The 27449-nt window shown below is 36.4% G+C and overlaps 7 protein-coding genes across 11 annotated transcripts; 2 read left to right on the plus strand and 5 right to left on the minus strand.

Moving 5' to 3' along the window:
- Positions 1-28: 28 nt before the first annotated feature.
- On the minus strand, positions 29-4130 carry LOC107420716 (pentatricopeptide repeat-containing protein At5g25630). 5 transcript variants are annotated; one of them, XM_016029748.3, is made up of 4 exons: positions 3937-4130; positions 3491-3563; positions 1658-2563; positions 29-1078 (listed from the first exon to the last, which is right to left on the minus strand). In XM_016029748.3, exons 2-4 carry the CDS (start codon positions 3539-3541, stop codon positions 194-196), a joined length of 1842 nt encoding a protein of 613 aa, XP_015885234.2. In that variant the 5' UTR covers positions 3542-3563; positions 3937-4130; the 3' UTR covers positions 29-193. The 5 variants fall into 5 exon arrangements, with proteins under 5 accessions (XP_015885234.2, XP_015885233.2, XP_024930576.2 ...); XM_016029747.3 differs by having other exon boundaries at positions 3491-3624; XM_025074808.2 differs by lacking the exon at positions 3937-4130 and adding an exon at positions 3156-3302 and having other exon boundaries at positions 3491-3608.
- Positions 4131-4711: 581 nt separating this feature from the next.
- On the plus strand, positions 4712-8416 carry LOC107420712 (uncharacterized). Its single transcript, XM_016029744.4, has 3 exons — positions 4712-5210; positions 6927-7018; positions 7711-8416. Exons 1-3 carry the CDS (start codon positions 5061-5063, stop codon positions 8120-8122), a joined length of 654 nt encoding a protein of 217 aa, XP_015885230.1. The 5' UTR covers positions 4712-5060; the 3' UTR covers positions 8123-8416.
- Positions 8417-8652: 236 nt separating this feature from the next.
- LOC107420711 (proline-rich receptor-like protein kinase PERK1) lies at positions 8653-12199 on the minus strand. Its single transcript, XM_016029743.4, has 8 exons — positions 10897-12199; positions 10355-10795; positions 10154-10240; positions 9856-9926; positions 9691-9776; positions 9433-9580; positions 9171-9332; positions 8653-9029 (listed from the first exon to the last, which is right to left on the minus strand). Exons 1-8 carry the CDS (start codon positions 11867-11869, stop codon positions 8790-8792), a joined length of 2208 nt encoding a protein of 735 aa, XP_015885229.1. The 5' UTR covers positions 11870-12199; the 3' UTR covers positions 8653-8789.
- Positions 12200-12846: 647 nt separating this feature from the next.
- On the minus strand, positions 12847-15273 carry LOC107420654 (pentatricopeptide repeat-containing protein At5g04810, chloroplastic-like). The gene is made up of 2 exons (XM_048475548.2): positions 14747-15273; positions 12847-14417 (listed from the first exon to the last, which is right to left on the minus strand). Exons 1-2 carry the CDS (start codon positions 15017-15019, stop codon positions 13422-13424), a joined length of 1269 nt encoding a protein of 422 aa, XP_048331505.2. The 5' UTR covers positions 15020-15273; the 3' UTR covers positions 12847-13421.
- A 134-nt stretch (positions 15274-15407) lies between these two features.
- LOC107420698 (beta-adaptin-like protein A) lies at positions 15408-21558 on the minus strand. Its single transcript, XM_016029725.4, has 11 exons — positions 21257-21558; positions 20239-20755; positions 19884-20008; positions 19204-19402; positions 18621-18849; positions 18316-18482; positions 17839-18048; positions 17523-17633; positions 17226-17402; positions 16317-16766; positions 15408-16089 (listed from the first exon to the last, which is right to left on the minus strand). The coding sequence occupies exons 1-11, from the start codon at positions 21307-21309 to the stop codon at positions 15799-15801; spliced, it is 2529 nt and encodes an 842-aa protein (XP_015885211.3). The 5' UTR covers positions 21310-21558; the 3' UTR covers positions 15408-15798.
- Positions 21559-21714: 156 nt separating this feature from the next.
- LOC107420661 (GTP-binding protein At2g22870) lies at positions 21715-24794 on the plus strand. The gene is made up of 5 exons (XM_016029674.4): positions 21715-22383; positions 22952-23021; positions 23415-23577; positions 23979-24231; positions 24380-24794. The coding sequence occupies exons 1-4, from the start codon at positions 21855-21857 to the stop codon at positions 24195-24197; spliced, it is 981 nt and encodes a 326-aa protein (XP_015885160.3). The 5' UTR covers positions 21715-21854; the 3' UTR covers positions 24198-24231; positions 24380-24794.
- A 333-nt stretch (positions 24795-25127) lies between these two features.
- Positions 25128-26843, minus strand: LOC107420662 (large ribosomal subunit protein eL37x). The gene is made up of 4 exons (XM_016029675.4): positions 26687-26843; positions 26457-26592; positions 25548-25649; positions 25128-25418 (listed from the first exon to the last, which is right to left on the minus strand). Exons 1-4 carry the CDS (start codon positions 26687-26689, stop codon positions 25369-25371), a joined length of 291 nt encoding a protein of 96 aa, XP_015885161.1. The 5' UTR covers positions 26690-26843; the 3' UTR covers positions 25128-25368.
- Positions 26844-27449: the final 606 nt, after the last annotated feature.

A 27449-nucleotide genomic window follows, 5' to 3' on the forward strand; every position in this document is an offset into this window, starting at 1 on the left:
CATAAAAAAAGAGTCCCAAAAAAAAAAATAAAAAAAATTATAACTGTTTTCTTTATAAAATTTTTCATAGAATTAAGTATAGAATGTTAGGATAACAAACACCTTTTCAAGTGCAAAACAAATTAATCTAGTCCCACTATGTACTGTATGAACATGTTTTCTTTTTGTATGAAGCAGAATATGTGGTTTTCCTTCAGTTCAAGAACACAACGGTACATGACTGTGCAAACTGCCCATATATACCAAGCTTCCCTTCACACTGCTTTCGGCATATAATTGGCGATCTTTCTCCAAATTTACAACTATGAGGAAGCTGATAAACTGATTTAGTGGCAAAAAATGAGCTCTCCATTGAAAAATCACCATCTTTCAACACCATTCTTCTGTTTTTTGTCATTGGAACTGACCCTTTTTGATCACTTGTAACTATAGTTGGTATTTGTAACAGAGTGGAATAAGATTTCTTCTGATAACTTTTCTCCAAGCTCTCCAAAGGTGATTCTTCTGTTTCCGTTTGATGGGTCTTTTCTTTCCTTTTCATAACACCCAGTATCCTATTTGCCTCCCTTGTTAATCCGATGGTTCGCCAAGCATCTGCAACGAGGAGGACAGTGGATTTCTCAGGTTGAACCTTGAAAACTTTCATAACTTGGAGCAGTTCTTCAGCTCTCCATGGCTGCTTTGCTTCTGCATAACCCCATATGAGGGTCTCAAATGTTTTCAGGTTCGGAGAAATTCCAAACTCACACATCTTGTCAAAAATCTGTAATGCATTTTCCATTCTACCAGCACTGCACCATCCGCTCATGATGGTTGTGAAAATCACAACATTTGGACGTACTCCTGATTCAAGCATCGATGTTAACAGTTCTTCAGCTTTCTCTGGTTCTTGAGCACGCACATATCCTTTAGCAAGAATGCTGTATGCATGTATATCAGGTTTTATGCCCGCATTCACCATGTCATCAAAGATTTGCTTGCATTTCTCCATGAATCCTGCTGTGCTCCATGCATTCATGATAGTGCTAAAAGTTATCACGTCTGGTTTGACTCCAAATTCTTCCATCAACATCAGAACCTGCAATTACTGCTTTGCATGAGTTATAATTACCTTTTCGGAACAAATGACTTCTGTCTTGAGAAAAAATCACTAATTGACACTTAAGAATCATACTAACAGGATCCTGCTCTCAAATTCTTCTTGCTTCTGTAGTAACTGAGAGTAGAAGGAAATTTAAACTAAAAAGGATTATTTTGGATTGGAAGCATTATTTAAGTTCCTAATACTAATAATTACTTTATTTTCAAGAAACCAATCATATAGTCAACTAAAGTTAAGATGCAAAAGGAAGGGCGAAAGGACGTAATCATGGAAACAGAATAGTGATAGATACATTATGCTTATAGCAGAGAAGAAGTGCATTTTGTTTCATTTTATGTCTTCTATAGTGAGAAAATAGGCTCTGATTAGTGGCATAAATAATGCAATTTAAAAGCCTATTTCACTCGTAACAGAGCTGAAACTATTAGACTATTCCTCCAGAATTACTCGCAAATGAAAAATTATTGCTTTGACAGTTTGGAATAGGAAATGCAATGCATTGATAGATCTACTTTTAGACGGCAATCAAAACTATCATTGTAGATCATAGTTCACCTGATCGAATCCATCTCTATCCATTGCCTCCACAAAACCTTTTATTATTGAGTTAAACACAATAAGATTAGGGTGCACCCCGAGATCCTTCATCCTGTACAGGAACCTCAAGGCATCCTGCAGTTTACCTTCTTTGCAATATCCACTAATGATGATACCACAAGTTCTCCCATTGGGTTGCACTCCATTGTTCTGCATCTCTAAAATCATCCCTTCAGCACGATTTGTCTCTCCAACCCGAGCATAAGCTGTTGCTAATGTGTTGTAAGTAACAGCATCAGGATGCATACCAGAAGCAATCATCTTATATACCACATTCCAAGCCTCTTCAATGTTTTTTACATTACACCATGCCCTGACAAGCACATTGTATGTCCGGAGATTGGGTTTCACTTTTTCCTCTGAAGACATCAACTCTATCAGTTTCAGGGATTCTTCAGGCTTACCAGCGATCCCATACCCTTTTATTAATGTATTATAAGTACTGGTGGTGGGTTTCAATCCACTGTCCTTCATCTTTCTAAATATTTCCATGGCTTCTTTCATGTTCCCAGATTCAGACAAAGCATTAATAACAGCATTATAAAATATTGAATCAGGCTTCATTCCATTTTCTTCCACTTGTGAGATAATTGTATGTATGGACTCAAAGCGCTTCTGGATGGTTAAGGCTGCCAGGAGGGTTGTGTAAGATATCAATGACGGTTTATGCCCTCCCTCAATTAATCCATCAAAAATGGACTGCACATCCTGTGGTTTTCCTCTTTCTATCAGAATGTTCATTAGTCTTGTTCTTGATCTCACAGTTTGGCAACTATCCCTCATCATGCAGGAGGTGCACTGAAATTGATTGAGGGAGCCTGTTGACTTTGAAATTGGATGATTCTCATCATGTGTTTGGACTTCCTGTCATGTAAAAGAGTTGGACTATCATAATCTTTGGCTAAACAAACTTTACCTGAACTTCATTCAAACATCAAGAACAAATTAAGGAATGCTAGCAATATGTTATATGAAGATGGCTGACATTTTAGTAACCCATTGGCAAGAACTTGTAAACATGGCTGTCCTCTTTCAGTTGGTCACTTAAGACAAATGGATGAGACAAAATTTTTATCACTTTGCTTTGTAGTGATGACAAACAGGGTTTACATGGGTATAGTTTATATTTGTGTGTACAAGCTCCCTTTGGGGCACTGGTACAGATTATACACTTTGTATTTTTCTTTGTGAAGCAATGAGCACATACATTTAATGAATGATTACGTCTGTACAAAAGCCTGCAATAATAATTCTTAACCAATGCACTACTTTTCTATCAATTACATCTGAAGTTGAGCTATTTAACAATAGAAGCTTAATATGTCAGATCCTCAACTTGTGTACTTCAGGACAAACAAAATCAACTATCATAATCAGATTATGTAAATATCTAAAGAGAAACCTCTAAGTAATCAATGGATCAAAAGTGAAACAGCCAGACCATGTAAAACTTAACTCTATGAAATCCCTGCTTCCATTCAACATGTTCCAACTCCCCAGTTCCTCGAAATGACATCTGCCATTGCCATATTCAAGGAAAAAGTTCCTTTCCCAAGCATCATTAAAGTTAACATTCCAGAGCAATCCAACCATTTTAGCATCCCTGGCTAAAACGAAACAATCCCTTATTTCTTCATCTTGCTGATCGAATTCTTTATTTGCAACTTTTGAAATCATAATTTTGACTCAGACATGTGGGCTTAAACGTAAAAATTTTGATATACCCATAGGTATTATGAGGAGAAAATGCTTCAGATAAAGATTTTTCATCGAGTTGTTGACATAATATACCTTGCTTGGTAATGGTTGAACCCGTTCCTTCTTTTTGCCTGATTCTCTCATTTGGACCCAACTTTAAAATGGTCTACACAGAAAGGCAAGCAAAAGAACTTCTATTCATTTTCACACTCACTGCAATAAAGTTCCTACATAGAAACCAATGATTTACTGGAAAGTTTAGGTATTAAAGAAGAAACTCAAAGAGCCAACCATGGAACCTCAACAACGTTTCATAAACCAATATATGCAAAATAAACTTAAAAAAAAAAAAAAAAAAAACTTAATTTGACAAGTTCAAGCAATATACACTCTGAGATGGAAAAATAAAGAAGAGAGATTCATGGAAATAGAAAGGCTGAGAAATGAAAATAACCCAAGAAACAAGAATGTTTTTTGGTAAATGAGAAATAAAAATAACCCAAGAAACGAGAAAGTTGTTTGGTAATATGAGAAATAACCTGCATATATATGCCTGAGTGAGTGGTTGTTGACGAGTTGCAAGCAGAGAGTGAGAGACAGAGAAAGGGATATGGAATTTGCTGGTGGAATTATGATGCAAATGCATGGAGACCCATGACCATAAAATGGGTAAAATATTATCCATGTCCGTACAGGAAATAAACAGATAAGGAAAAAAAAAAAAAAAAAAGAAGGAAGATGAGGCCCTCAATACTCCTGTCAAAATTTGGTTCACATTTCTGGGTTTATTATTATTTATTATTTTATCAAAAAAAAAAAAATTCTATTTTGGGATATTTGTATTGTATATTTGTCATGATCAATTTTCTTTTTAATTATTTTTGGTTGTGGATAATATTTATTATATTTTCGAAGAAAATAGTGCATTTATTCTTTTTTTTCGTTAAATAAATAGTGTATTTGTCATATTCTATTATTTTTAGTTATTGATATATTTATTATATTTTCGAAGAATATAGCTTTTTTATTTTTTTTATTTTTTTACTTACCATTCGAAGAGTATAGTGTAGTTTATTTACTACTGCAAATGGATAAAGTCCTGTAAAACAAACAAATAAAATAACCATGATACCATATGGTCTACATCAAACAAAATTTGTTTGTTTGGATAAATATTTATCGAAGAGCAAATGTCAAACCCTATCCGGCTCGGTCCTGTACTGACTGCACAATTTTACCCTTTTGCCCCTAACTTATACATGCCCTTTTTTTTTTTCAGTGAACATTTTACAAATTCAATTTTTTTTTTTTTTTCCATTAAAGATTTTTATAAAAAAAAAAAAAAAAATGAAAGGAAGAAGGAAAGTAAGAAGAGCTTTGCATCAAAATCGAATGCTTGATGCCAGAAACGCATTTCCCGGAAAATGAGAGTTTCTGATGGAAAGACAATTCCGGGAAATTTCAATTTCTCAGAAAAAAGCTCTAAGGATTAGATTAAAGAAAAATCCGAATATTCAGGTCTCCCAAAAGCCCAAAAGGGGCAAATGAACATTCACAGATCACGACCTACAGTTTGATCAAACTCTCTCTAGATTATTTTTACTTTTTTCTTTCTCAGAATTTTTGAATACTTTGTATATTATATATATATATATATTCATATATGTTTAGATTGTGGAAATGGTATCAGAACTCCTTGGCTGTTCATCCAGTTAAGACACAGGTCATCAGCTCGAGTTTGATATGGGGTTTTGGTGATATAGCAGCCCAGACCATCACTCAATCAACGGCCAAGACAAGCCTTCAGATTCAGGTGTATGCTTCTTCTCTGTTTTCTGTTTGCATTTCTCGGTTTTTTTTTTTTTTTTTTTACTGTTTGGGCTGTTCTTCGTTTTTGTTGTGATGCTCAACTGTTTGATGGAAATGGCTATATGTCGTATTTTGGTTTGGTTTGGTTGTTCATAAATGCACAGCATTTTGCCATGAAAGTTGAGCTCACTGTTTGCTCCTGCTTGTTAGTCTTATTGTTATTAATGTGTAATAACTTGAAGATTTTGTCTTGAATCTGTGAAATACGAGCTGATCATGTTAGCAACCTAATCGAATTGATTCCTCATGTTTAGGAAGAATTAATGTATCACATACTCTCTTATAGGCGATGATTGAGACCGTGCTACATTCTACACGTTAGCACACTCTAGAATAGCCAGTCCAAATTAGTAAACTTTAAAGGTACTATGAAATTTTGACGTTGGAAATTAGCAGCGGTATTGTTGATCCACAATTAAAAGGATGTGACAGAAGGTTTTAGCTAACCCTTTCCCATAATGAAGTAATTTTTAAGTGGGAGAATAAGAGATTGTTTCATCAATTTTTACATATGAAGTGTGTCTGATTCATTGGTTTTCATGTTCAAATAAGAGATAGTTTTAAAATTCTTCATTTTCCAGTTATTATTATATCCATTATTGATAGTTTTAAAATTCTTCATTTTCTAGTTATTATCATATCCATTATATCTGTTTTGTAGGATGTTGTCCTATCTTTTCTGATGGTCATCTTCAACAAATAAGACATATTTCTTTTGAAAACCTATACACATATGTATGTTTATATGTAAGTTATGCTGCTTCAGAACTCTGCATGTTTTGATTTTGAGGGACGTTTGTTTTGGGATGACAAAACGTTTTGTAATGTTTTTAAAATGAGTAATGGACGAGATTACACATAAGTAGAATATTCCTTCAATTCAATTTTCAGTTTGCATAGTTAAACCTTTCAAGTTAAAGGAAGTTTTGTTTTCAATAATTTATGGAGTGATGTGGCTTAGAAGCACCAGACTGTTTAAGTTACTTGTGACGTGTGGAGGTTATACAGCTGTGCATTTCATTGTTAGCTGTTTCTTTTGAAGTTTGGCTTTTAAGGCACAAAATTGAAGCTGCTTCCAAAGTGTGTGGGCTAGAAGAGCTATTAGCAAAAAACTGTAAAATGCAGCTTCTCCTAGAAGCTCGTTACAAAGCTGTTTTAAACTTTAATTAGACTTTCATATTTTTGATTTATTTCTACCCAATGGCAAAAGTAAATACCATTATTCTCCCATTAGAACTTTTTACGTCAAGTTTCCGAATGCTAACTGTAAGACTGTAACTTATGTTGCCCTTCTTTTACTACTCAAAAGTAAAGGCTAAAGTTGTCATAAATGGGGCCTAAGAATTAACATAAGCAAAGATATTTTATGATTGATGTAGCCTTCTAGAATTGAAAGTGCTGAATGTACACAGCTGAAAACTGGTGAAAAGCCACTGATTCTTGAGATTATTATGAAGCCATTCCAAGTTCTTCATTTTAGGATTATCATTATTTTATGTTTTAGGTTCAAATATGACAGTGTGTAATAGAAATATGTGCATTTGAAAATTTCTCATTCCCATGTCATATCATGTGACAGGCATTTTTGCAGAAAATGGTTGTTAGTAGACTATGCATACCCTCTCTTTAATAGAATAACCAACCTATCTCTGTATATCAGGATGAAGATAAAGAATTCAAAATCAACTGGAAACGAGTGGCTACAACTAGCTTTTTTGGGTTGGGATTTGTTGGGCCAGTTGGGCACTTTTGGTAAGTATTTCCTCAGCTTTGTTTACCTGCTAATTGCCTGTACATTATCCAAAATCAATCTCAAGAAGATTCTTTTCTGATTTGTTGATCTTTGAGCTATCCTGGGGGTGACGCTGTAAAGTTTTCATCTCTATTTGCATTTGGAAGGTCTACTTCGACCATGATATTTTTCAAACATTATCATACCCTTGACCTATTTTTAAGTGGCACGTTTAAATAATACAAAAGAAAATTTTTCTTGGAATGCATTGCATTCAGCCAAGTATCCAAATCAAGATTTTTTTATTTTTATTTTTTATTTTTTTTTAATGTACTTTGCTAGTCTACTTGTCAGGTTTGAATTTTCTCTTCTATTTGTCAAGCTTTCTGTTGATGGTTGCTCCTGCCCTTTTTCTCTGTTGGTACATTTAAGCAAACGAAAAGCATTGAAGCTTAAAACAACCTGCATTTTAATGTATGCTAGTCCAAGGATGCTTTTGAAATTTACAGAATAGATGGATGGTCAATAACAGATGCATTAGGACATGGGATAATTTCATTTTTACTTTTAAAAATTTATTGGTGGAACTTAGAAGTTATGAAGATTAGATTGAATTGAAGCTTTAGAGTAAGAGGAAAGGAGTGAGAGAGAGATGCATGTGTCCATTCATATTCATTGATTAAGGAGTTTAATGTTTACTAACCTTTTGTAGGTATGAAGGTTTGGACCGAATTATAAGGTTGCGACTTCGATTGCGACCAAAGTCATTTCGGTTTGTTGCTACTAAAGTTGCAGTGGATGGGTTCCTATTTGGGCCCTTGGATTTACTTGTGTTCTTCACTTACATGGGTTTTTCCACTGGAAAAAGTGTTCCGCAAATTAAGGAAGATGTAAAAAGGGACTTTCTTCCTGCCTTTCTTCTGGAAGGAGGAGTATGGCCAGTTCTTCAAGTAGTGAATTTCCGATTTGTACCCGTGAGGTATCAGCTCCTGTATGTAAACTTCTTCTGCATATTAGATAGCTGCTTATTGTCATGGATAGAGCAGCAAGAAGATGCTCAATGGAAGCAATGGGTGAAGTCTTTTCTACCATTAAAGGAAAGAAAAGGTCAAAAAGATGGCTGAAACAACTACAGCTACTTATCACCGTTTATTTGTGGCTTTGCTGATCATAGTGGAAAAAAATATGTCAGGAAAAGAGTGCAGTTCCTAGAGAACTTCCTAAATTGCTAGCTTAGATTTTTGAAGTTGGGATTTGGGAAAGTGATGAAATTGCTCTCCAACTTGATCCAGTTTTCACTTGAGAGACAAGGAAGTTGATATTGATTGTCATTCACTTGGCAGTTTTTGTCAACATATTTTCTTTGCTGAAATCAAACAAAGTTCAATTAAAGTTTGCCATCTGTTTCACTTTGTATATATTTAGTTTTATTCGGTAATCGCACATTGTGATAGGAATTAGGAGACATAGCTGAGATCCTCTTCCATTTTTTTTTTTCAATTTTTTTTTAAATGTTAATGTGGTGATAGCTCTAACCAAGTACTGCTTTCTTTTTTGTGTTGAAATGGATTTTCATAATCTTCTCCAGGAGGGGAAACAAAAAATTATTTACCAAAATGACTTTTTCTAATAACTTCTTGGGAAACAACTGAACTCATCAAAAGAATAAATAAATAAATAAATAAATAACTTAATAAAAAATTTTCCAAGAAAACTTTAGAGCTTATCATCCAAGGAAGAAAGGAGAAGAAAAGGTCAGTTAACAAAATTTTCAACAAGGCGCTAAGCCATTCAAGTATTTGTTGCCGTGTTCTTTGTCAGATTGTTTGCTGGGCCCTCACTACTTGAGACTGAGGGATTGAGACCGTATTCACTGGTGCTGTCACTGTACCCACTGATTCCATAAACTTGCTCTCTTAGCATCTTCATGTGTTGAGCATTATACACAGAGCTTGCTGAGGAACTATACAATGTGCTGCTTCTTTGTTGAAGATCCGTTGGAGAAGCATGCCCTTCTAAAGCATGGACTATCTGCTCCATTTGGAAACAAAATTTTCAAATTTTTTTTTTTTTTTAAATTTTTTTAGGGGCAAAACAAAGACTTAGATTTAGATTTCTGGTATAAAAATATATATTACTCGGATAAAAAGAAATAAAGATTTTAATTGTGACCTGGCTCATTCGGGGTCTAAGCCAAGCTGAATGGCGAACGCAAGCAGCAGCACAAGCAACCATTCTATTCATTTCGTCGGCGTTGTAGTTTTGGTGTAATTTTGGATCAACTAGACCATCGAAATCCCCTTCATTCATTGCTACGTTGAGTAAAGGCCTAGCCTACAAACCCAAAAGAAAGAAAAATAACTATGTGTTTTTGCATGTTGAATGGGAATCCTATTGAAATAAGAGTAATATTAATAAACTAAATTGGACTTACCCATTCAACAAGGCTCTCATTCCTCACGGAATCTGTTGTTTGAATAGGTGGACGCCCGGTTATGAGTTCCAAAAGCACGACACCATATGAATATACATCTGATTTCTCTGTGACTTTACCACTCAATGCGTATTCTGGGGCCAAATACCTGTAAACATTGAGGATTATATGTTGGGTAAGAAAATGTTTATGTAAAAATTAACCCAAGTTAGTAATTGTGCAATGGTTAAAGCCAAAAAGGAAAATAGTGTTTCTTACCCGAATGTTCCTACTACTTGAGTGGAAATGTGAGAGATATGAGTATTGGCATCAGAAAAATGTTTGGCCAGTCCAAAGTCGGAAACCTGGAAAACATCAGAAAGACAAACTTAACAACATGTAATGTTACTTGAAATCGGGAATGATACCGATCAAGCTCTCTACCTTTGCCTCGAACCCGAAATCAAGAAGAATATTAGCGGCCTTGATATCACGATGGATGATTGTAGGATTGCCTGCAGAAAGGAATGATGCCAGTTAGAACTAGAAGCTTCAATGATAATATTGTTCAAACAAAAAATGTTCTGCCCAACAGAACTGCAAAAGAGATATTGAGATTGTAACTTTTTAAGACTTTTCTTTAATTAAAAACCGAAGTTGTTGTTGTTAGTAGAATTTTCTATTTCGGAAAGAAGTAATTAGAATCTTTCAAGTGCAGACATAGTCTATGAGAGGAAGTTACAATCTTCATGGAGATATGCCAGTCCTTTAGCAGATCCTACAGCGATTTTCAGCCTGGTTTCCCAGTCCATGACATGTTGGTCATTTCCTGCAACCGATTTTAGCAACATAATTTTGATAAAAATGGCTATAAATTGCAAGAGCAAAAACACTGTGCAAGTATATGTTAATTGATTCATGGAAATATAAATAGGCTTTTTACCATGCAAATGGAATTCCAAGTTATTATTTGGGACAAACTCATAGACCAGCAACCTCTCTGATCCTGTAATGCAATATCCAACCAAAGAAACTAGATGTTTATGATGAATCCTGCTAATGGTATCAACCTCAGCATGAAATTCCCGCTCGCCTTGCCGGCTTCCGGACATTAACCTCTTAACCGCTACTTCTTTCCCACCTGGAAGAACTCCCTTGTGTACATATCCAAATCCACCTTGTCCAACGAGGTTAGCTTCTGAGAACCCATTTGTGGCTACGACTAGTTGATCATATGTGAATGTGCCTCTTGTGGAACCCAATGCAACACCACCACCATTGGCTTGAGGTGGATTTGGAACCTCACAACCAGAACTTGTTGAACCAGAGCCAACATCTATAACACTGTGATGGACATTTTGGGGCGGAACAGCATCCAAGTTATCTAAAATAAGCCAATCAAAACAGGGAATTAATGTTTTTAGGCGACCAGAAATTACTTTCAAGAATGAAAAACATGAAGAAGAAGCTATATAAGTCTTAAACCTTTTGGGCCTAAGCTGGTTGGTTTAGTGTAACGTTCTACAAATTCAAGCTTCTTTCTTTTTCTCCTGCGACAGAGACAGAGAAGAACAAGCACAAGCACAAGCAGAAGAAGAAGCACAACTCCACCGATTATGCATCCGAATATGAGCCCTCTTGAGGGATTTGGTTGCGGCTTTTGTATGTCCAAGGCCTTTGGCAAACTTCCATTTGACGAAGACGACGGCAACGAAGACGACGTCGTTGGACTTGGAGGAGACAGCAGTGGAGTTGCCACCGTCGGAGGCGGCGAGATGGTAGCAGGGCTAGATGTTGGTGACAGAGGAGTGGTCACTGACACTGGCGGTGGCGAGATGGTCGATTTGTGCGGCGGAGGAGGTGACGGACTAGTGATCGCCGGGGAGATGGTAGATTTTGGCGGCAACAGAGGTGACGAAGCTGGATGTGGCGACGGAGTTGTTGATGGCTTTGGCGGAGAGGGAGGAGTCGGTTTTGGGGTTGCATGAGGTGGCGGAGAAGCTCTCGACGATAATGGAGGTGCCGGAAGTGGCGGAGAAGCTGTCGACGGTAATGGAGGCGTCGGAATCGGAGGTCGCGGTGATAATGGGGTTGTCGTTGATGAAGTAGGCGGGGGAGAGACGACAGGAGGAGGTGTTGGAAGTTCAGGAGAAGAAGGTGGAGGAGTGGCGACAGTAGGGGATGGCAGAGGTGGAGAAGCAGCCGCCGGTGACGGAGAAGTTAGAGGAGATGCCGGAGTAGTAACCGGAGGAGATGGTGGAGAGACTGCAGGAGGGAGAGAGTGATCCTTGGTAGACGTGGCCGGAGACAAGGCCGGAGGAGGTAATGGAGGAGGAGTAGCAGCAGCCAGAGGAGGAGGTGGTGAAGAAGGGAGCCTTGTTATTCGTGGTGGCGTAATTGCCGGAGAAATAGTGGGACCCAGTGAAGAAGAAGACATTAATGGCGACGACGAAGACATCAACGTCTGGAACTTGGAAGTAACAGACTTAACGGTTTAAGCTTACACCCAGCTCAAAGTATTAAGATCCGAACCAGTTTCATTTACATGTTGTCTATCAACGACACGATCTGAATTTGCCGTAGAAACGCAAATTTTGATATGGTGAAAAAATAGAATATTTTTAGCAACCACTTTAGGCGCTTACTTGCCGGTAATTAACAGTGCCCGTGACACCATTTTTTTATTCTAAAAGTTTCAACTAACCCATCTCACCATAATTCAAGTTTGGTTTATTATTCATTTTATAAATCCCAGACTACCAATTTTTTTTTTTCCTGGGAGTGGGGACATTATTTATTTTTTCGCTCAAAAAAAAAAAAAAAAAAAAAAACAGAATCAAAAAACAAAAATCAATTCCTCCAATTAAAAATTTGAAATTACATAACACAAACAATCCACTTAAGCTTGTCGTTGAAATTGGAAATCCAGGTCACAATCAGCGTTATCTATCACAGTCCCTGTGGCAGCAACGCAGTGGCAGGTGTTAATTAGATTAGATTATTAAAATTATATAAAACCGTGTTTTCATAAACCAATATAAATAAAGTATGTATCCGCTTTACTTTTGATGTTGAAAAGGCTTAAAAAAAATATAAAAAAAATCCAGACAATTGCGTAATGCCACTGAATTCAAGTATGTGGAAAGAACTCCTCGTAGAAGATAGAACATTAAGTGGGGAAGGAATTAGTAAGCGCGCACATTTGAAAGCTTAGTTTAGCAATGATGAAACTTGCAGAGACTGGATCATTACTAAAGCACCCAGCAAAAAAGTAACTGAATCCCATTCTCATCTGTGATCTAGTGGGGAATTGTTGTGGTGGCCAATTGGGACCTCACAAATCACACAACTAGATGGTTGATTCTTATTGGTGGCAGTATCCTGTTGGAAGAATTCCCATATCTGTTACTGAAAAGATTGTTGATTTTTGACACATGACAACGAATCTGGCACAGTCCTTTTCATTTGTATAAACTACTTTTAAAACCATTCATTGGGTTTTTATGATATATTGCTTCTATACTAACATAACATGGGAATGCAGTTACTTACTCTAGTTTAAACTACTAAAAAAATATAATTTGGCCAATGGACTCGTAGCAAATTACTAAAAAGAAACTTTCAGATTTAGTTTCTTGTAAGAGTGTCCAGATTCTTTTGCCTAGAAATTTATTCCACAAAACTAAACTTGGTATTTCCTCTCTCTCCATAAGAAAATCTGCAAGGCCCTTTTGGGAACATCGAGTTTCTTGCATTTCCTTTGAAAGAAGATGGCTAGCTCGATTCTACCAAAGGAATTCTCTGGTCATTTCTGAGGGCTTAATATACATCTTCTTGCTTGCATGCCTTCCATTCGCTTTGGTTTTGGTCGAGTGCCTAGAGGCTTTGCTTGCTTTGTTTTCATACCGTGCATAGATGGACCAAAACATATAAAAATGCATAGCATTGAGCATAAAGGATGCTATAAGAATCCAGCTGATTTCATATCATTTATCACCAAATGCAACTTGTTAGCATCCAGCTGATTTCATATCATTTATCACCAAATGCAACTTGTCAGATAACCCAGCTCTTCGATAACCAGCAACCAACAAATCGTAAGTTGATCTTGTAAGTTCATAAGAACTCTTAATACGTTCCAAAAACAAATCTAACCGATCATAAGCTGCTCGCCTAAAGTAGGAACAAATTACCTTCTCAATATCATCTGCACATTTAAATGACAATCCTTGTTTCAACATCCTCCCTACAGCATATTCTACATCATCCAATCTATCCAACAATGTATACATCCTTATAATCCCACAATGAACCGGTGACAAAATTTCAGATGCTTTATTTGCCTCCATTAGAGTTGCAAGAAGTTCCTCCATGTCTTCTACATTCCCAACTTCAAAGTACAATCCCACAAGCTTCTCAACCATCAGCTCATTAATATCCCATCCCCCATCTACTACCAAATTCAGAAACTTTTTTGCTCCAACTAAATTTCTTCTCTTGCAAAGCCCTTCCAACATACTGTCCAGTATGATTGAGTTAGGTACAAACCCTGTCAGTATCATTTCCCTAAAGAGTCCATCAGCAGTCTCGAAATTCCTTGATTTTATGCAACCTGAAATCAGAGATTCATAGGTTTGAAGCTGAGCAGCAAACCCAGCAGCCTTCTTTGCAGAGTACCAAGCTTGCATGGCATTAACATTACCCAACTTCGAGAACCCAGATATAAAAGCTTCATAGGTGTCTGAGTTGGGTTTAAATCCTTCTGAGCTCTGCATAATCTCAAATAAGCTGAGGGCTGTAGCCATATTACCCGAAGAGAAGCAAACGTGTATGAGAGAATTGAAAATGGAAGAATTGGGTTTAATTCCACGAGCTTCCATTGAAGTGAAAATGTTCATTGCGAGTGGGAGATTCCGTATCTTTCCACATAAATATATAAGCTCGGAGTACTTATCATGATCTCTCTCATTCTCCTTCAGCAATTTCTCCGAACTCCATTCCAAAACCTGATTAATCAAAGGATGGGTTAGCAGAAGCTCATTTAATTTTTCCCCAAGGATTACTTCACTATTCAAAAGTTTAAAAAAAAATTTGCAAAAGTAAATTGCCCAATTCTCCAAAGGAAAGTATTTGATTTCAATATCACTGTGTACAGATTAGAACATCAATGCCCAAGTCTCCAAAAATTCCAAATTTCTTACATAATGGTAATCTTTTTACTAAAAGCAATATTTTTGCTATTTATTTCTCATGTTTTATATTACAATTTATCGAACCAAGAAAAAAAAAAAAAAAGGTGGAAAAATAGAATTCAAAAGCAGAGACATGGAATTACCAGGTGAGCTTTGTCAAGGGAGGCGGAAGAAGAAGAAGTAAGAGAAGAAAGTAGGGTTTCCAAGGTAAACTGGGAGGGCTGAAGAACCAGCGAATCAAGTGTTGTTTTGATGGAAGAGGTTGGTTCCTGAAGCAACCTCTTCGTCAGAGACACCGAAGTATTCGAATCGCATATCTCCTTCTCCTTCCAAAATAAACGCCGCCACCGAACTAACCCAACTTCCGACCCTACACAACTTTTAGCCGCCGATTTAACGCCTGGATTCAACGCCATGTTTTCTCTTTCTTTACCTTCAACTCCTACCACTACCAGCTTCAAGTCACTAAGTCCTCGGAATGGTGGCGATCCTGGTGGGAATTATTATATGTTTTTTTTTTTTTTTTAATTATTATATTTATCGTCATAATAAAAGAAAATTTCTTTATTTCCGATTTAAAACTCCAAATATAATGAAAAGAAAAGGTGAATATGGTTTTTGGCATGAGTTTAAAAACAACCAATAATACTTGGGAATTTTAGCATGAAATTTATCAGAAGCGTTTTATTTTATAGAGTTTTTCATTCGTGCCGTTAAAAATCAGATGATTACCAAACAGGAAGCTAAGCATTTCTTCCAATACAAAAAGAAATCGATTTAAAAAATCAAACTGATCAGTACAGCTCCACAAACTAAAAATTAATTATTAATCACAACCCTCTTTTTTAGTAATGTCATGGTACAGAGAGAAACTTCTATATAAATTGAAGATGTTTTCCGAAGAGAAGGAGGCTCAACTACACAAGAAACTGGTGACTTTTATGTTTCCACCAGTAACATTCTATGTTTGAACAAGTTGGGAAGCGGTGGGTTTTAGATATTACACAACTAGTGGAGAAAAAAATTTCCACCATAGTCTGCAATTACATTGTACACTGATCTACACCTCTACCCCAAAAAGGCTGTTTCCATTCCTATTTCTCTCTCATTTTGGTTCCTCATACCTCTGCCTCGGCAAAAAGGGAATTCGACAAAGAACACTGGACAAATAAATATTTTCCCCTGACTCTTTTACTCATGCTGTGCCAAATTTGGATAAAGCTGATTGAAACAAGGATGAAAAGGCCTGGGAGGCACTTTGGTCATCAGCTTTGACCTTTATTTGAGCTTTCGCTGAGGATGTGTTGATTATACACTCCACAAGAAAGGTAGATGATTCTTCTGCTTTTTGGGCAAAGAAGAAGAACTTGAAGTTAGGGGATTGACCGCCTGATGCGATGCAATGGATGGAATGAGTCTGCATATGCCGAAGGAGCACTTGAGGTGTGGTCAATGCACTAACTCCTTGTGGGCTGACAGAATACTCCTGCACAAGATACGAGTATGTGACGCAATGTAACCAAATTTGTTTGTCAACGTAAACAACAAAAAACTTGGAACCAACTCATAGAAAGGGATTCTTTGAAAGTCTACATCAACAACCCGAAAAACAGAGGAAAGAAGAACAAGAACAAGAACACGGAAGTAAGAAAGAAAGAAAGAGAACCAGCAGCAGAAGAAGAATTAAACTATTGCAATGACTGCAAAATAAACCTGTGATAAAGATATTGGCAGTTGGCGCCATTTTTGCTGAAAAGTGCTTGGATCTAGAACAGCTTTTGAATTTAGCTTCAACGATGGAGGTGAAGGTGCAGGTGCAGGGGCCGCTGGCAGACCAAGACCAAGCAGATCATCAATTGCAAAGCTAGACTGCGAGTGCTCTTTTACACTGGGGTTTGAAGTTGCCACCTCCGGCTGTGTTTGTGGGGCAGCAAGAGACACCAATGAACCATCATATGAAGGAGCACTGTATGCACCATCATTAATGGGACCTCTAGTGTCTTCCTTCTCTGTTGTACTAAGAAGCAAGTCTTTGTCATTTGCCTCAACTTTATGAACTGGAACAGTTGTATCTACAGACTCTGTCCCAATAGATAAATTTCCAAGCTCATCTGAGAACTCAAATGGACCACGATGTTCCTTATCGGTAAACATGTAAGATGGCTGCAAGAATTTTAATGTATCAGTCCATTTGAACCCAATTCCAAATAACGTTCTTAATACATTCAACTAAGCCTAATAAAAATGTATTCATCTGTATGCTTGTACATGTGAGTGCACATAAATGTGTTAGCATGTGTGTTTGCATAGGGGGGTGCGTGCAACCTGATGTCTATACCACAACCTGATGTCTATACCCAGCAAAGTAGTATGCATCATTCCAACAAAAATGGAAATAAAACCAAAAGATAAAAAGATCACAGAGATATGGTTCGTATGTCCAAAGATGTGATTCAGGTGAACCACCAGTCCAACCGCATATGGGAAAAATAATGAGAAACAAGATTCCAATTTAATCAGATTCCCAAACTTGAACGCTTCTATTACTAAAAGAACACTGGAAATTATTTTAAGTAAATATTATCATCCAGGAATCATGAAGTTGATGGTAAGCATACTTACTTTCTGGTATACAACGGACAAACTGTTAAATTCATCAAATATGCGATCCTTAATTTCACTGCTCTGGGTATCAGCAAACACAGAAACAGCTTGCTTTGGGGGGTTGACTACACGTTCTCCTACAGTTACATCGTACTGTAAAAGCCTGTAGTAGAATAAGGCTCTATCATGAACATCCTGCAAGCAACTGACAGTTTTATTGAACGTTGCTAAAAAAATACTTCACAACTTAACAAATATGCAGAACTTACTTAACATAAAAGTAACAACCACATACAGATTGATGTACTGATGTACCTGGTGTAAATCAGCAAGCCCTGCAGCCAATGCAGCTCCCAAGGCTTTCTGAGTCTCAGGTGGCCTCTTGAAAAAACACTTCATTACTGCTGTTAGAAGATGCAAGCGAACCTTTGCAATGACAAAACAAAGCAAGAAATTGATCAGACAAATATAACCAAGTAACAAAGAACACATTTAGAAGATTGGTATCATGTTTATATTGCTCATGTGACAGGGGACAGTTCCTTTATCATATTTTGGTTATAGTTGTTTAACTAGGGGAAGGCAAGTGAGAATCCCATATGACCACATAAATTGAATGTAAACTAATTACCTCAGCAGAATGCTCATCTTCCCAATTTTCAATCAAACTCTCTAAAATATAAGGTGCATCTTGCATATCCTGGGAATATTCCCCCAACATCCATATTAGAGCTGCCTTGGCCTTGGGTTCTTGAACGTTTTTGCTGCTGATATTTCCAACAACAGCAATACAATCATGACTCCATTGCGGATATTTCCTAAGAAGATCTTTTACAAGGACCTGCATCAAAAACATCCAAACCTATATCAAACCCTCCAAACTTATATCAAACTGGCTCAGTAGCTGTATAAGAAAGAATGTTGTTTCTTTGTTTTTATCATCTCTTTTCATTTTAATATTCATCTAATTTTAAAAAGTTATAAATGTCATTCCTTAAATTATGACCATCTGCCCCACAGGAATACTGGTATGCATAGATACATATACCAACCCAAGTATCATATGCATAGATATACCAAGTATCAAAAAACAACATAAAAACCTCACCAGAGCTTCAGCAGTCACATAATCCTTTTCCATCTCCAGAAACTGAAGAAGCCGGTCAACAATTGCATTCACATCATACTGCTGTAATGCTATCTTCCCAACAGCACGGATGGACTCTCTTGCAATGGGAATATCAACATTTGCAGCATATTCACATAATTCGGTCACTGATGTTATTCAAGAAGTTCATTCATTAGTCAGACTTGAAAGCTAAAAAAGAACAACACCACCCTTGACCAAAGAATGGGCAACCAAACAAGACTAAATGCAAAATTTACCATGTCATTTAATTGGTGTTTGCTTACCAATTTCATATGTGTTGCTCTCATTTGCGACAGCAGTTAACATTTCAAGCTTCAATTTTTTGACATAAGATGGCTCATTGTACTGACAATAGAAATGTTTATAGTCTGAAGAAAATATATATGGTGCACGCATCACCAACAGATGAAGGTGGCTTAGAACTGCATAAGATTGCTCTGGACTTCCTGAACTCACTAGGGTTAGGAGGGGGGCTTTAATACGTTCATATACCTGACAAATAAAACTTTTCATGCCAAAAAATAATCTTGTAGCCAGATTGCTTCAACATAAAACATTTCAGAGACAGTGCAACAACAAACATAATGATTAAGGAGTTTCATAAACTTTTCAGTGACCCATTCCGGAGTGCTACTTTTCACGTAGTCAATTGTATTGCAAATCCAGATTAGCAGCAAAATGCTTCGTCATTCACCAAAAAGATGCTCCATTATTCACCATGAATTTGTATGATTAGACATGCAAGAAATCCAGCTTTGCAATTGAAAAACAACAACACGATCTTCTTACTTTGAAAAGCATAAGATTACATTATAAAACTGAAAAGCAAAAAGGTTCAGTAGGCACCTGCTGATGAACATCAGTCATGGACAAAGTCAACTGTAGAAATACTTTGATGGTTGCCAAGACAACAGCACCATTTGCATGCTGAAGTCTATCTTCCAGAAGATTCATGATGTCAAAAATCTCACTGCTATCTGCCGGTACATACTTAGCTACCAGCTCGAGTAAAAGACATTGTGCCCATTCACTGAATTCCTTGATCCTGAATGAGAAAAGATGCAGGAAAATAAGCTAGTGCTTTCATGATGTGCCTAGCAGGATAACATCCACATTTTGCAATCCAAAAGTAGCCACATGCTAGCATGAAGCCAGTAAAAGGGTAAAATTTTGACTATTGCTCATTTCATAAGGAGGGTGCATAATTCAGTAATATTGATTTTACTAAAGAATCAAAAGAAATATATCCACCTAAGGTCAACGTGTTATCCTCCCATGCACTACAAAATAAAGCAAAATAAAGCACTCTAGTCTGTAGAATCTTATCCCAGTCCATTTCATAGTATAGCAAATAGTAAGTAATGCAATCATCCAAGTATTCTTCCATGACATAAAAGTAATTAACAAAACTACCATGGCCACCTCAATAAACTACTATGATAATAAGCATAACAAATAAAAAAATAAAATAAAAAAGAAACTAAACTATGGTTATACCCAATTACAATTTAATAATGTAAACATACCGATTCAAAAAGTAGTATACAACTGGTTTGCTAAGTAAAGTTTCCCTCTCCCTGGAAGCTTCCTCGGAGGTGGCTGCTCCTGAGCTCCAAATCTCTTGCAGTGCAGACAGACAATTTGCAACCACCTAATGTGGAAAGCATTTAATTGGAAAATAAAAACATAAAATAAGTTCCTGAATCATCTATGAAGCTACATAGCAGAACATAACATAGGCTTGGAACAGCAGAACCACCTTAAAGTGAGAGAAACAAATGAAAAGAAAAACATTAGACATCAAACTGTACAAAAGCACAGATAGATGATAGCATAATAGATTATAAAGCTAGGAATGCCAGAAAATGAGAATGGCCTCACCTGAGTATCTGAATCATTGAGCATTAAGTGCTTAAGCGTTGCTGGGAAATCTGCATCTATACATGTTGAAGCTGAGATATGATACAGTTTCAAAACTCCAATGACTGCCACCATCCTCACATAACTATTACTGTCTTTTAATCCTGATTCCAAGGGCCCGACCAAATACTCCACCAGATTAGCTACCCGTAGCGAACACAAACTCCTCAATGCAAGCCCCCGGATCATAGGATCATCATCCTTGCAATCTCTTTGAAGAAAATTGATCGTCAAAAGTGCAAGATCAGGATTGACCTTCGCATAGTTACCAACATACAGATAACACATTTTCTTCAAAACAATGTCTGATGTTGCGGAGCACATCACCATCTCTCCGAAAAGAGATGAGACGTCGATACCAATGGTCATGTAAGATATCACCTTCTTGAAAAGCTCTCGCTTTGAATCATCCACTCCCGGAGCTCGGCTGCCTGCTAGCTGTCGCAGCTGTAATTTGAGATCGGAAACTTCCCCTTTCCTAATTGTGAAGGAAGCTAAAGTGATCAACAGAAGCTCAACATATTTTGAAACTGAAAAACATCGCTACCCGACCGAATTTCTTAGAAATAAATCTCAAATAATTGCTCACGCAAGTTCAAATCAAGTTCCCAAAGAGCAGCATACAGATATCATCAGTGAATTTTAATTAAGCAGTTATTGGTTGCTGAGAGAACATAAGAAAAACAAACATTTCAAATTCCATTGCATAATCATCTCTTTACCACAGTACTCTCTGTAACTATGTGGACAGAGAGAGTAATCGCAATAAGATAATTCATGCATGAAATTTGCACATTGTCAGGGACTCAAGAAAACACAGTAAAACAAAGTTCCAATTCCATTATAATCAATGTCTTCTCGTCGTATTATATATACATATATATATTGTTTTTTCTTTTCAATCCATTGACAGTACTTTCTTAGAAGTCAAACAGAGAGTTCAATGTCTAGGGTTTTGAGAGATTTTTAATCGGCTTACCCGGAAGGTTGAGAAGGCGAAGACGATCGCACGGTTTGCGCCGGCGGAGCCATAGAAGATCAGAGTTCAGGTACTACGGCTTCGTTCCAAATTATTACAATTCGATGAGATCGGAGAGATCTAATCGAGGAAAGACAACGACGATTGTTCAGCAGAGAGAAAAGACGGAGTTGGCCTGCTAAGCCGATCTGAGAAATCCTGTTGAGGAAAGGAAAACATAACCTCACCCACCGTGAGACATTTTTTTTTATCCTATTCAATCTTTGCGTGACCAGTTTTGATTGGCAGGGTTAGTACGGATGGCCTAGCTCTTAGTGCGGCTGAACGAAGCCTAATTGCCTACTAAAAAACGACCGCGTCTTAAATATGAAAAAATCGACAGCCCCAGACCTGTTGAGATATTTTATTACACGTGTTATCACTTATCCCATAGCGTGACAACGATACGGCGTCGTTTTTATGAGGCACGCGAGCACACACTTTGCTCCACTTCAGTTCCGCAGCCATTGAAGCAGCAGGTGAGCTTAACCCCATGGTCGCTCCCACACTTTAGAGAGAGAGGGTAGAGAGAGAGAGAGAGAGAGAGAGAGAAAGAAAAATGGTTCTGCTTCAGCTGTCGAGAATCCACACATCCCTCTTCATCAACTCAGCTTCGCTACAAACCCATTTCAATCTTTTCGCAAAGCCTGCCACTTTAAAACCCATCCTCACCTCTGCACTTCTATCTGTACCCAAATCCACCCTCTCAGCCACAGAACCCACACCCATTTCTTATACCGAGCAAACAACGAACGCCGTCGAAACACCTGAAGATTTCGACACCCACATCGAAATCTCGCTCGAGAAACTGTTTGTGCCTCCGGAAACCGACGTTTCATTCGGTGATGATAATGGTGCTTCGCAGAGCACGAGAATCTTGAAGGGCTCGAATATTGTTCTGAGCAAGTATGCGAGGGACGCTCAGGTGGTGGAAGCAGAGTTTGTCAAGAGCAGTGTGAGGACTGAGGATTGCCCCGCCGATGGCCTACCTGAGTTTGCGCTCGTTGGTCGCTCTAATGTCGGCAAGTCCTCGCTGCTTAACTCGCTTGTGCGCCGTAAGCGCCTGGCTTTAACATCTAAGAAACCCGGTTAGTCCCCCCTCCGCTCCTCATTGTTTTTCATTGAATTTATAGCTTAGTATTTTAGTAGTTTTGTATCTGAGATTTCATTTTGTATCCCTGTTTAATTATGTTTTCAAGTACTTTGGATACAATTTGAATTTCGTAGTAGCCTGGTTAAATGACTACTTCCTTGTTTTCATTTTTGGTTGGTAGCTTGACAAAGATTAGTTATTTAGTGTAACTACTCGGTTCAGTACTGTTTCATTCTTTTATGTGGATGAGTCTTTCTGGTGTAATTTCAATCTGTAAAAATATCCGGTGCCGTTTGTTAACATGGTTGGTTTGTAGTTTCTTTTTTATTTATTTTTTATTTTTTAATTTTTTTCCTACCTAATTGTGTAAAATTTGCTTACCTCAAGTGTTAGTTACTTGGTGGTAGTGATAGTTTGTTAGGCAGATTAAGTAGCTATTTTTGGAAATCTCTATCAACATAGGCACAGATAGTTTTGCAACTTTTTGTTTCCTGGTTAGTACTTGGATTGATCATTCATTGCTTGTAGCATTGTTTATTACTAATGTTTCTTTATTCTTGTAGGTAAGACACAATGCATCAATCATTTTCGGATCAATGATAGCTGGTACCTGGTGGATTTGCCTGGATATGGGTATGACTTTGAGCTATAAGTTTTTGCATGGTATTTTATCTTCTAATGCCTGTATCATGTGGAAACAAACCGAGAATATGACCTTTTGGTTTTTGGTCACACGGGTTATATCATTTAAACAATAGTACATGAGGTCGGGTTCGTTGTTGGATGGTTAGAGTTTGTTTAGGAGAAAGATAATATCTTTTCAAGTTCATGAATAGTTGTTATAATTTGAGACAAGCCATTAATATTTCCCCAAGTGCTGTTACAGCCTTCAAATATATCTTCACCCTCTGATTTTTGCTAAGTTTTTAGACTGCTAATGATGCTTGTGAAAAACATAAACTATTTATTAATATCATTACAAATCATAATGTAAAGGTCTGAACAATTATAGTTTGCATTTAACAGGTATGCAGCTGCACCACAGGAACTTCGAACAGATTGGAACAAGTTTACTAAAGACTATTTCTTAAATCGGTCAACATTGGTTTCCATGTTCCTTCTCATAGATGCTAGCATTCCTGCCAAAAGTATTGATCTTGAATACGCTAGTTGGCTGGGCCAAAATCAGGTAATATCTTTTATTGATATGTATAATGACAGAAAACTAAGGAAAATAGAAGTACTCAAATGGATATTATTCCTCGATACCAAATTGCCGTTCCCAAAATATTTTTTTACCTATGGTAATGGCCAGTCTCCACTATTTAACTTGCTCAGCAGCACTTCTTGAAGCTAGAGGGTAACATATCTCTAATGGAGTTTGTTCCTTTTTGTTCCCTCCATAAATGGTAGAAAGGAATGTTCATTCATCCCAGTTTGTTGCTTTAAAGTTAACCTAATTCAAAGCAGTTTCACAACTTATAGTCTTATATTTTAGAAATATTTTCAATTTGCCCTCGTTTGGCAATATATTGCATGCCTCCATTTTATCAGGGAAATGATGTGCAGAGGATAAATATGTTCTTTCAGATACCCATGACATTAGTCTTCACCAAATGCGACAAACGGAAGAAGAAGAAAAATGGAGGAAAAAGGCCAGAAGAAAATGTGAATGATTTTCAGGAGTTGGTGCGAGGATTCTTCAACACAGCACCACCATGGATTATGACCAGCAGTGTCACCAATCAGGGCCGTGATGAGATACTACTGCATATGGCCCAGTTGCGGAACTACTGGCTCAAGCACTAAGAAAATTTAACCCATACCTTTGTGCACAAATAAGGTTATCTTTTTTGTTCCTGCTAAACTACGTAACTTCACAATTTTCCTGCAAATAAAATTTGAATTTCATTACCGGTCATAAAAATACAATAAGTTATGAATCTGTTAATCTCTAATAAATTTTGTTGAATTTGTCTGAATTTTGACAGTGCACAAGGAAACATTAGAAATGTTGGATTTTGACTTAAGATAGCTATCGGCTACGGTAATAAACTGGTGAATGAATGAGCTTCAAGGTTGAAGAGAAAAACATGGAGAGTTGAAATGATTTAGAAGGCGAGAGTTGGAGACGATAGCTTGGTTTTACGTACAGAGAGAAGTACAATGCTGGGTTGCTAGGAGTTTTGTTCTTGTGGAGGTTAAGTTCATACTGGTTATTTACATATTTGTTTAAAAGTAAATATACTTTGCTTAGAGTTCCCACACAAATGAAGAGCTTCAAGGCTTTCTACTTGTACTTTAAATTTTATTACGATCTAAAATATATATATATATATATATATATATATTTCGATCTAGTTTGTATCATTAATTTATTTATGAAACTCGTTAAACATTTTTTTACTCATTTCTTAAAGGCTTTTTATGTTATAGAGCATATTCTTTTCTTTCTCTCGTTAAATATATTTTTATTCTTATTAGATTACATATTTTTTAAATATATTATATTCAATTTCCATTTTAACATTAAATATTAACACTGACTATATTAAGTTAAATGGTTTTATAACATTTAAAGTTTCTAAATAATCCGATTTCACCCAAGAAACCACTTTATCGTAAATTTATGATTCTCAAAATCACATACCAAGTAAATGCTTAGAAAAGTATCCACCATGAGTTCCAACTCTTATTGGCAACAACACAGAAACAGCTAACATAAATTCACGAAGCAACTAGGAAAACAAAATCCAATCGTATAGAAAAACTAGAACTGTTAAGGTATAATACTGAAAAGGAAATGTATAAGAGCCCAGACACCTTGCACCAACCATATTGAGTTTCGAAGAAAGTAATTACTATCCGTTACAAAAATGAAAACTTTTTGTTAATATAACACCGGCAACAAATATCATCCAAAACTCTTTTGAGAGAACAAAAGTATTAAAAACAACAAAAACGTTTCACTTCAGAAAACTTATGAGGCTGCAGCTGCTGCTCCCTTGCTCCTTGGAGTTGCTTGAGTACCTATAGCATTAACCAAAAGGCAAGTTATATAACCAACAATTCGGCCAAAAAAAAATCAAACATTTGTAAACATATCAACAGGCAAACGACCAGCTAGCATTGAGAAATAAAAATTCATCATGAACTTACCTTCTCGGAAGTTGCTCTTGAACCTTCGTGGCACATGGCGGAGGTACCTCATACGGCCAGTTCCGGTGGTCTTTCTGCGGATAGCCTTAACACTCCAGTTATCTGAAACCAAACAGAAATTCATCAGATAGTCCTACAAACTTAAGTCACACATGTTATTTATTCAAAATAAGGTCCAATTAAGTCAGTAGCAAACCAATGTTCACTTTCTATCCAAGAAAAAGAAAAAATAAACGATGTCCAGTTCTCTTGCTTCTTGGCGCCGTATGACAATAAACATCTCAAAAACAACTTGACCATTTCAACATCCTAGACAAATACAGCCACCTCTCAAGGCATTCAAAGACAATATTTCGAAACAATTGATAAACGAAATATAGAAACCAAACAAAAGTTAAAGCATACCAAGAGACTGGCAAGGGCAATTTCAAAAGCTGCTGCAAATAATGTGAGTCGAGTAGATGATTACTATAGGCAGGCCAGACAACAAGGGAATTATTTATACTTACAGTTTTGTTTCAATTGCTACACTACTACCATATCACAAACTAAATTAACTAGATAAATAGTATTTTTCCACTTTATTTATAAGTCCAAGTTATTATCTAGGATTACGAGCTCAAACAATGACACAACAAATAATTCTCCTAAGATCCTCCTTTTTTCGCATTCAAAACTTACAAATAAACAAAACTTTTGGCATTCAAAATTTATTCATTAATTAGATTCCAGCATTTTATCTGAGAATAATTGAAACCCATTTCACATAAACAGGATAAACCCATGTTTTCAGATCAAATCTTAATCTTCAAAGAAAAATAAAAACCCAAAATTATAATTAAAAAAAAAAAGACGATGAATAAAAAGAAAAATCAAAAGCAGAGAAAGCATCGGAAAAAATGATAATACATTTTCTGATGCGACTGGCGGGAAAGCCACAAGCAGCACAACGGCTCTTCTGGAGATGGAAGCTTCTTCTTCCGCACCGCACACAGAGTGTGTGGGTCTTGTTCCTCCGCTTACCGAAGCTTCCTGTTCCTTTTCCCTGTCCATGTTCAACCACCCCAATTACATTGCATATATAACTTTATTGTACACTTTAATTTCTAAAATATGTCAAACAGAGAGAGAGAGAGTACCATTTCTTTAGTTGCAGAAACCGTACAATCGGAGGTGTTGTGGGAAAAATTTTCGTCGACGATGATCGAGAATTTTATATCGTGTATGGAAATTAGGGTTTTTTTGGATCATTTGGTTTAGGCCTTCATAATAACGGGCTTCGCACTGCCCAATAGTTTGTGGATTTGGTTTGAAAGACTGTTCTATATACAACTTAGACAAAATGTTATACACCCCAAAAGGATGGTGGGTTATCAAAAATTGGAATAAGTTCTTTTTTTTAATTGCAATTTTATTATAGTTAAGTTATATAATATTTTTTTTGAAAATTATTAACGTTATATAATATTAACGACATGTTTAAATAGCAATAAAATTAGTGAAAGTTTAACTTCTTAGTAAAATGATGATTTTTTTTTTTTGTTTGAATATTTATTATGAGGTAGAAAAGTATAGATCAGGAAATTAGATTCCTATCAATGTAAAAAAAATATATAGAAAAGTTGTTCTATCTATGAAGGTGTCATCTCATTTTGAAAATTTCAAAGAAAATAATTATGAATTTTTTTTAAAATATATATTTGTTATTAATTTATTATACAATATTAAATTTAATTATGTATAAGTCTCAACTTTTCTATTTTTTACCAAACATAATAAACAAAAAATTAATTTTTAAAAAATTAAATCTTAAGAATCAATTTTTCTTTCGACTTTGATACTTTCCAAATGAAATCTTAAAAGGAGAAAATCGAAGGAAAATGATTATTGACGACTTGACTC

This window comes from Ziziphus jujuba, chromosome 5 (genome assembly GCF_031755915.1).
Source record: "Ziziphus jujuba cultivar Dongzao chromosome 5, ASM3175591v1".
Taxonomy (NCBI): domain Eukaryota; kingdom Viridiplantae; phylum Streptophyta; class Magnoliopsida; order Rosales; family Rhamnaceae; genus Ziziphus; species Ziziphus jujuba.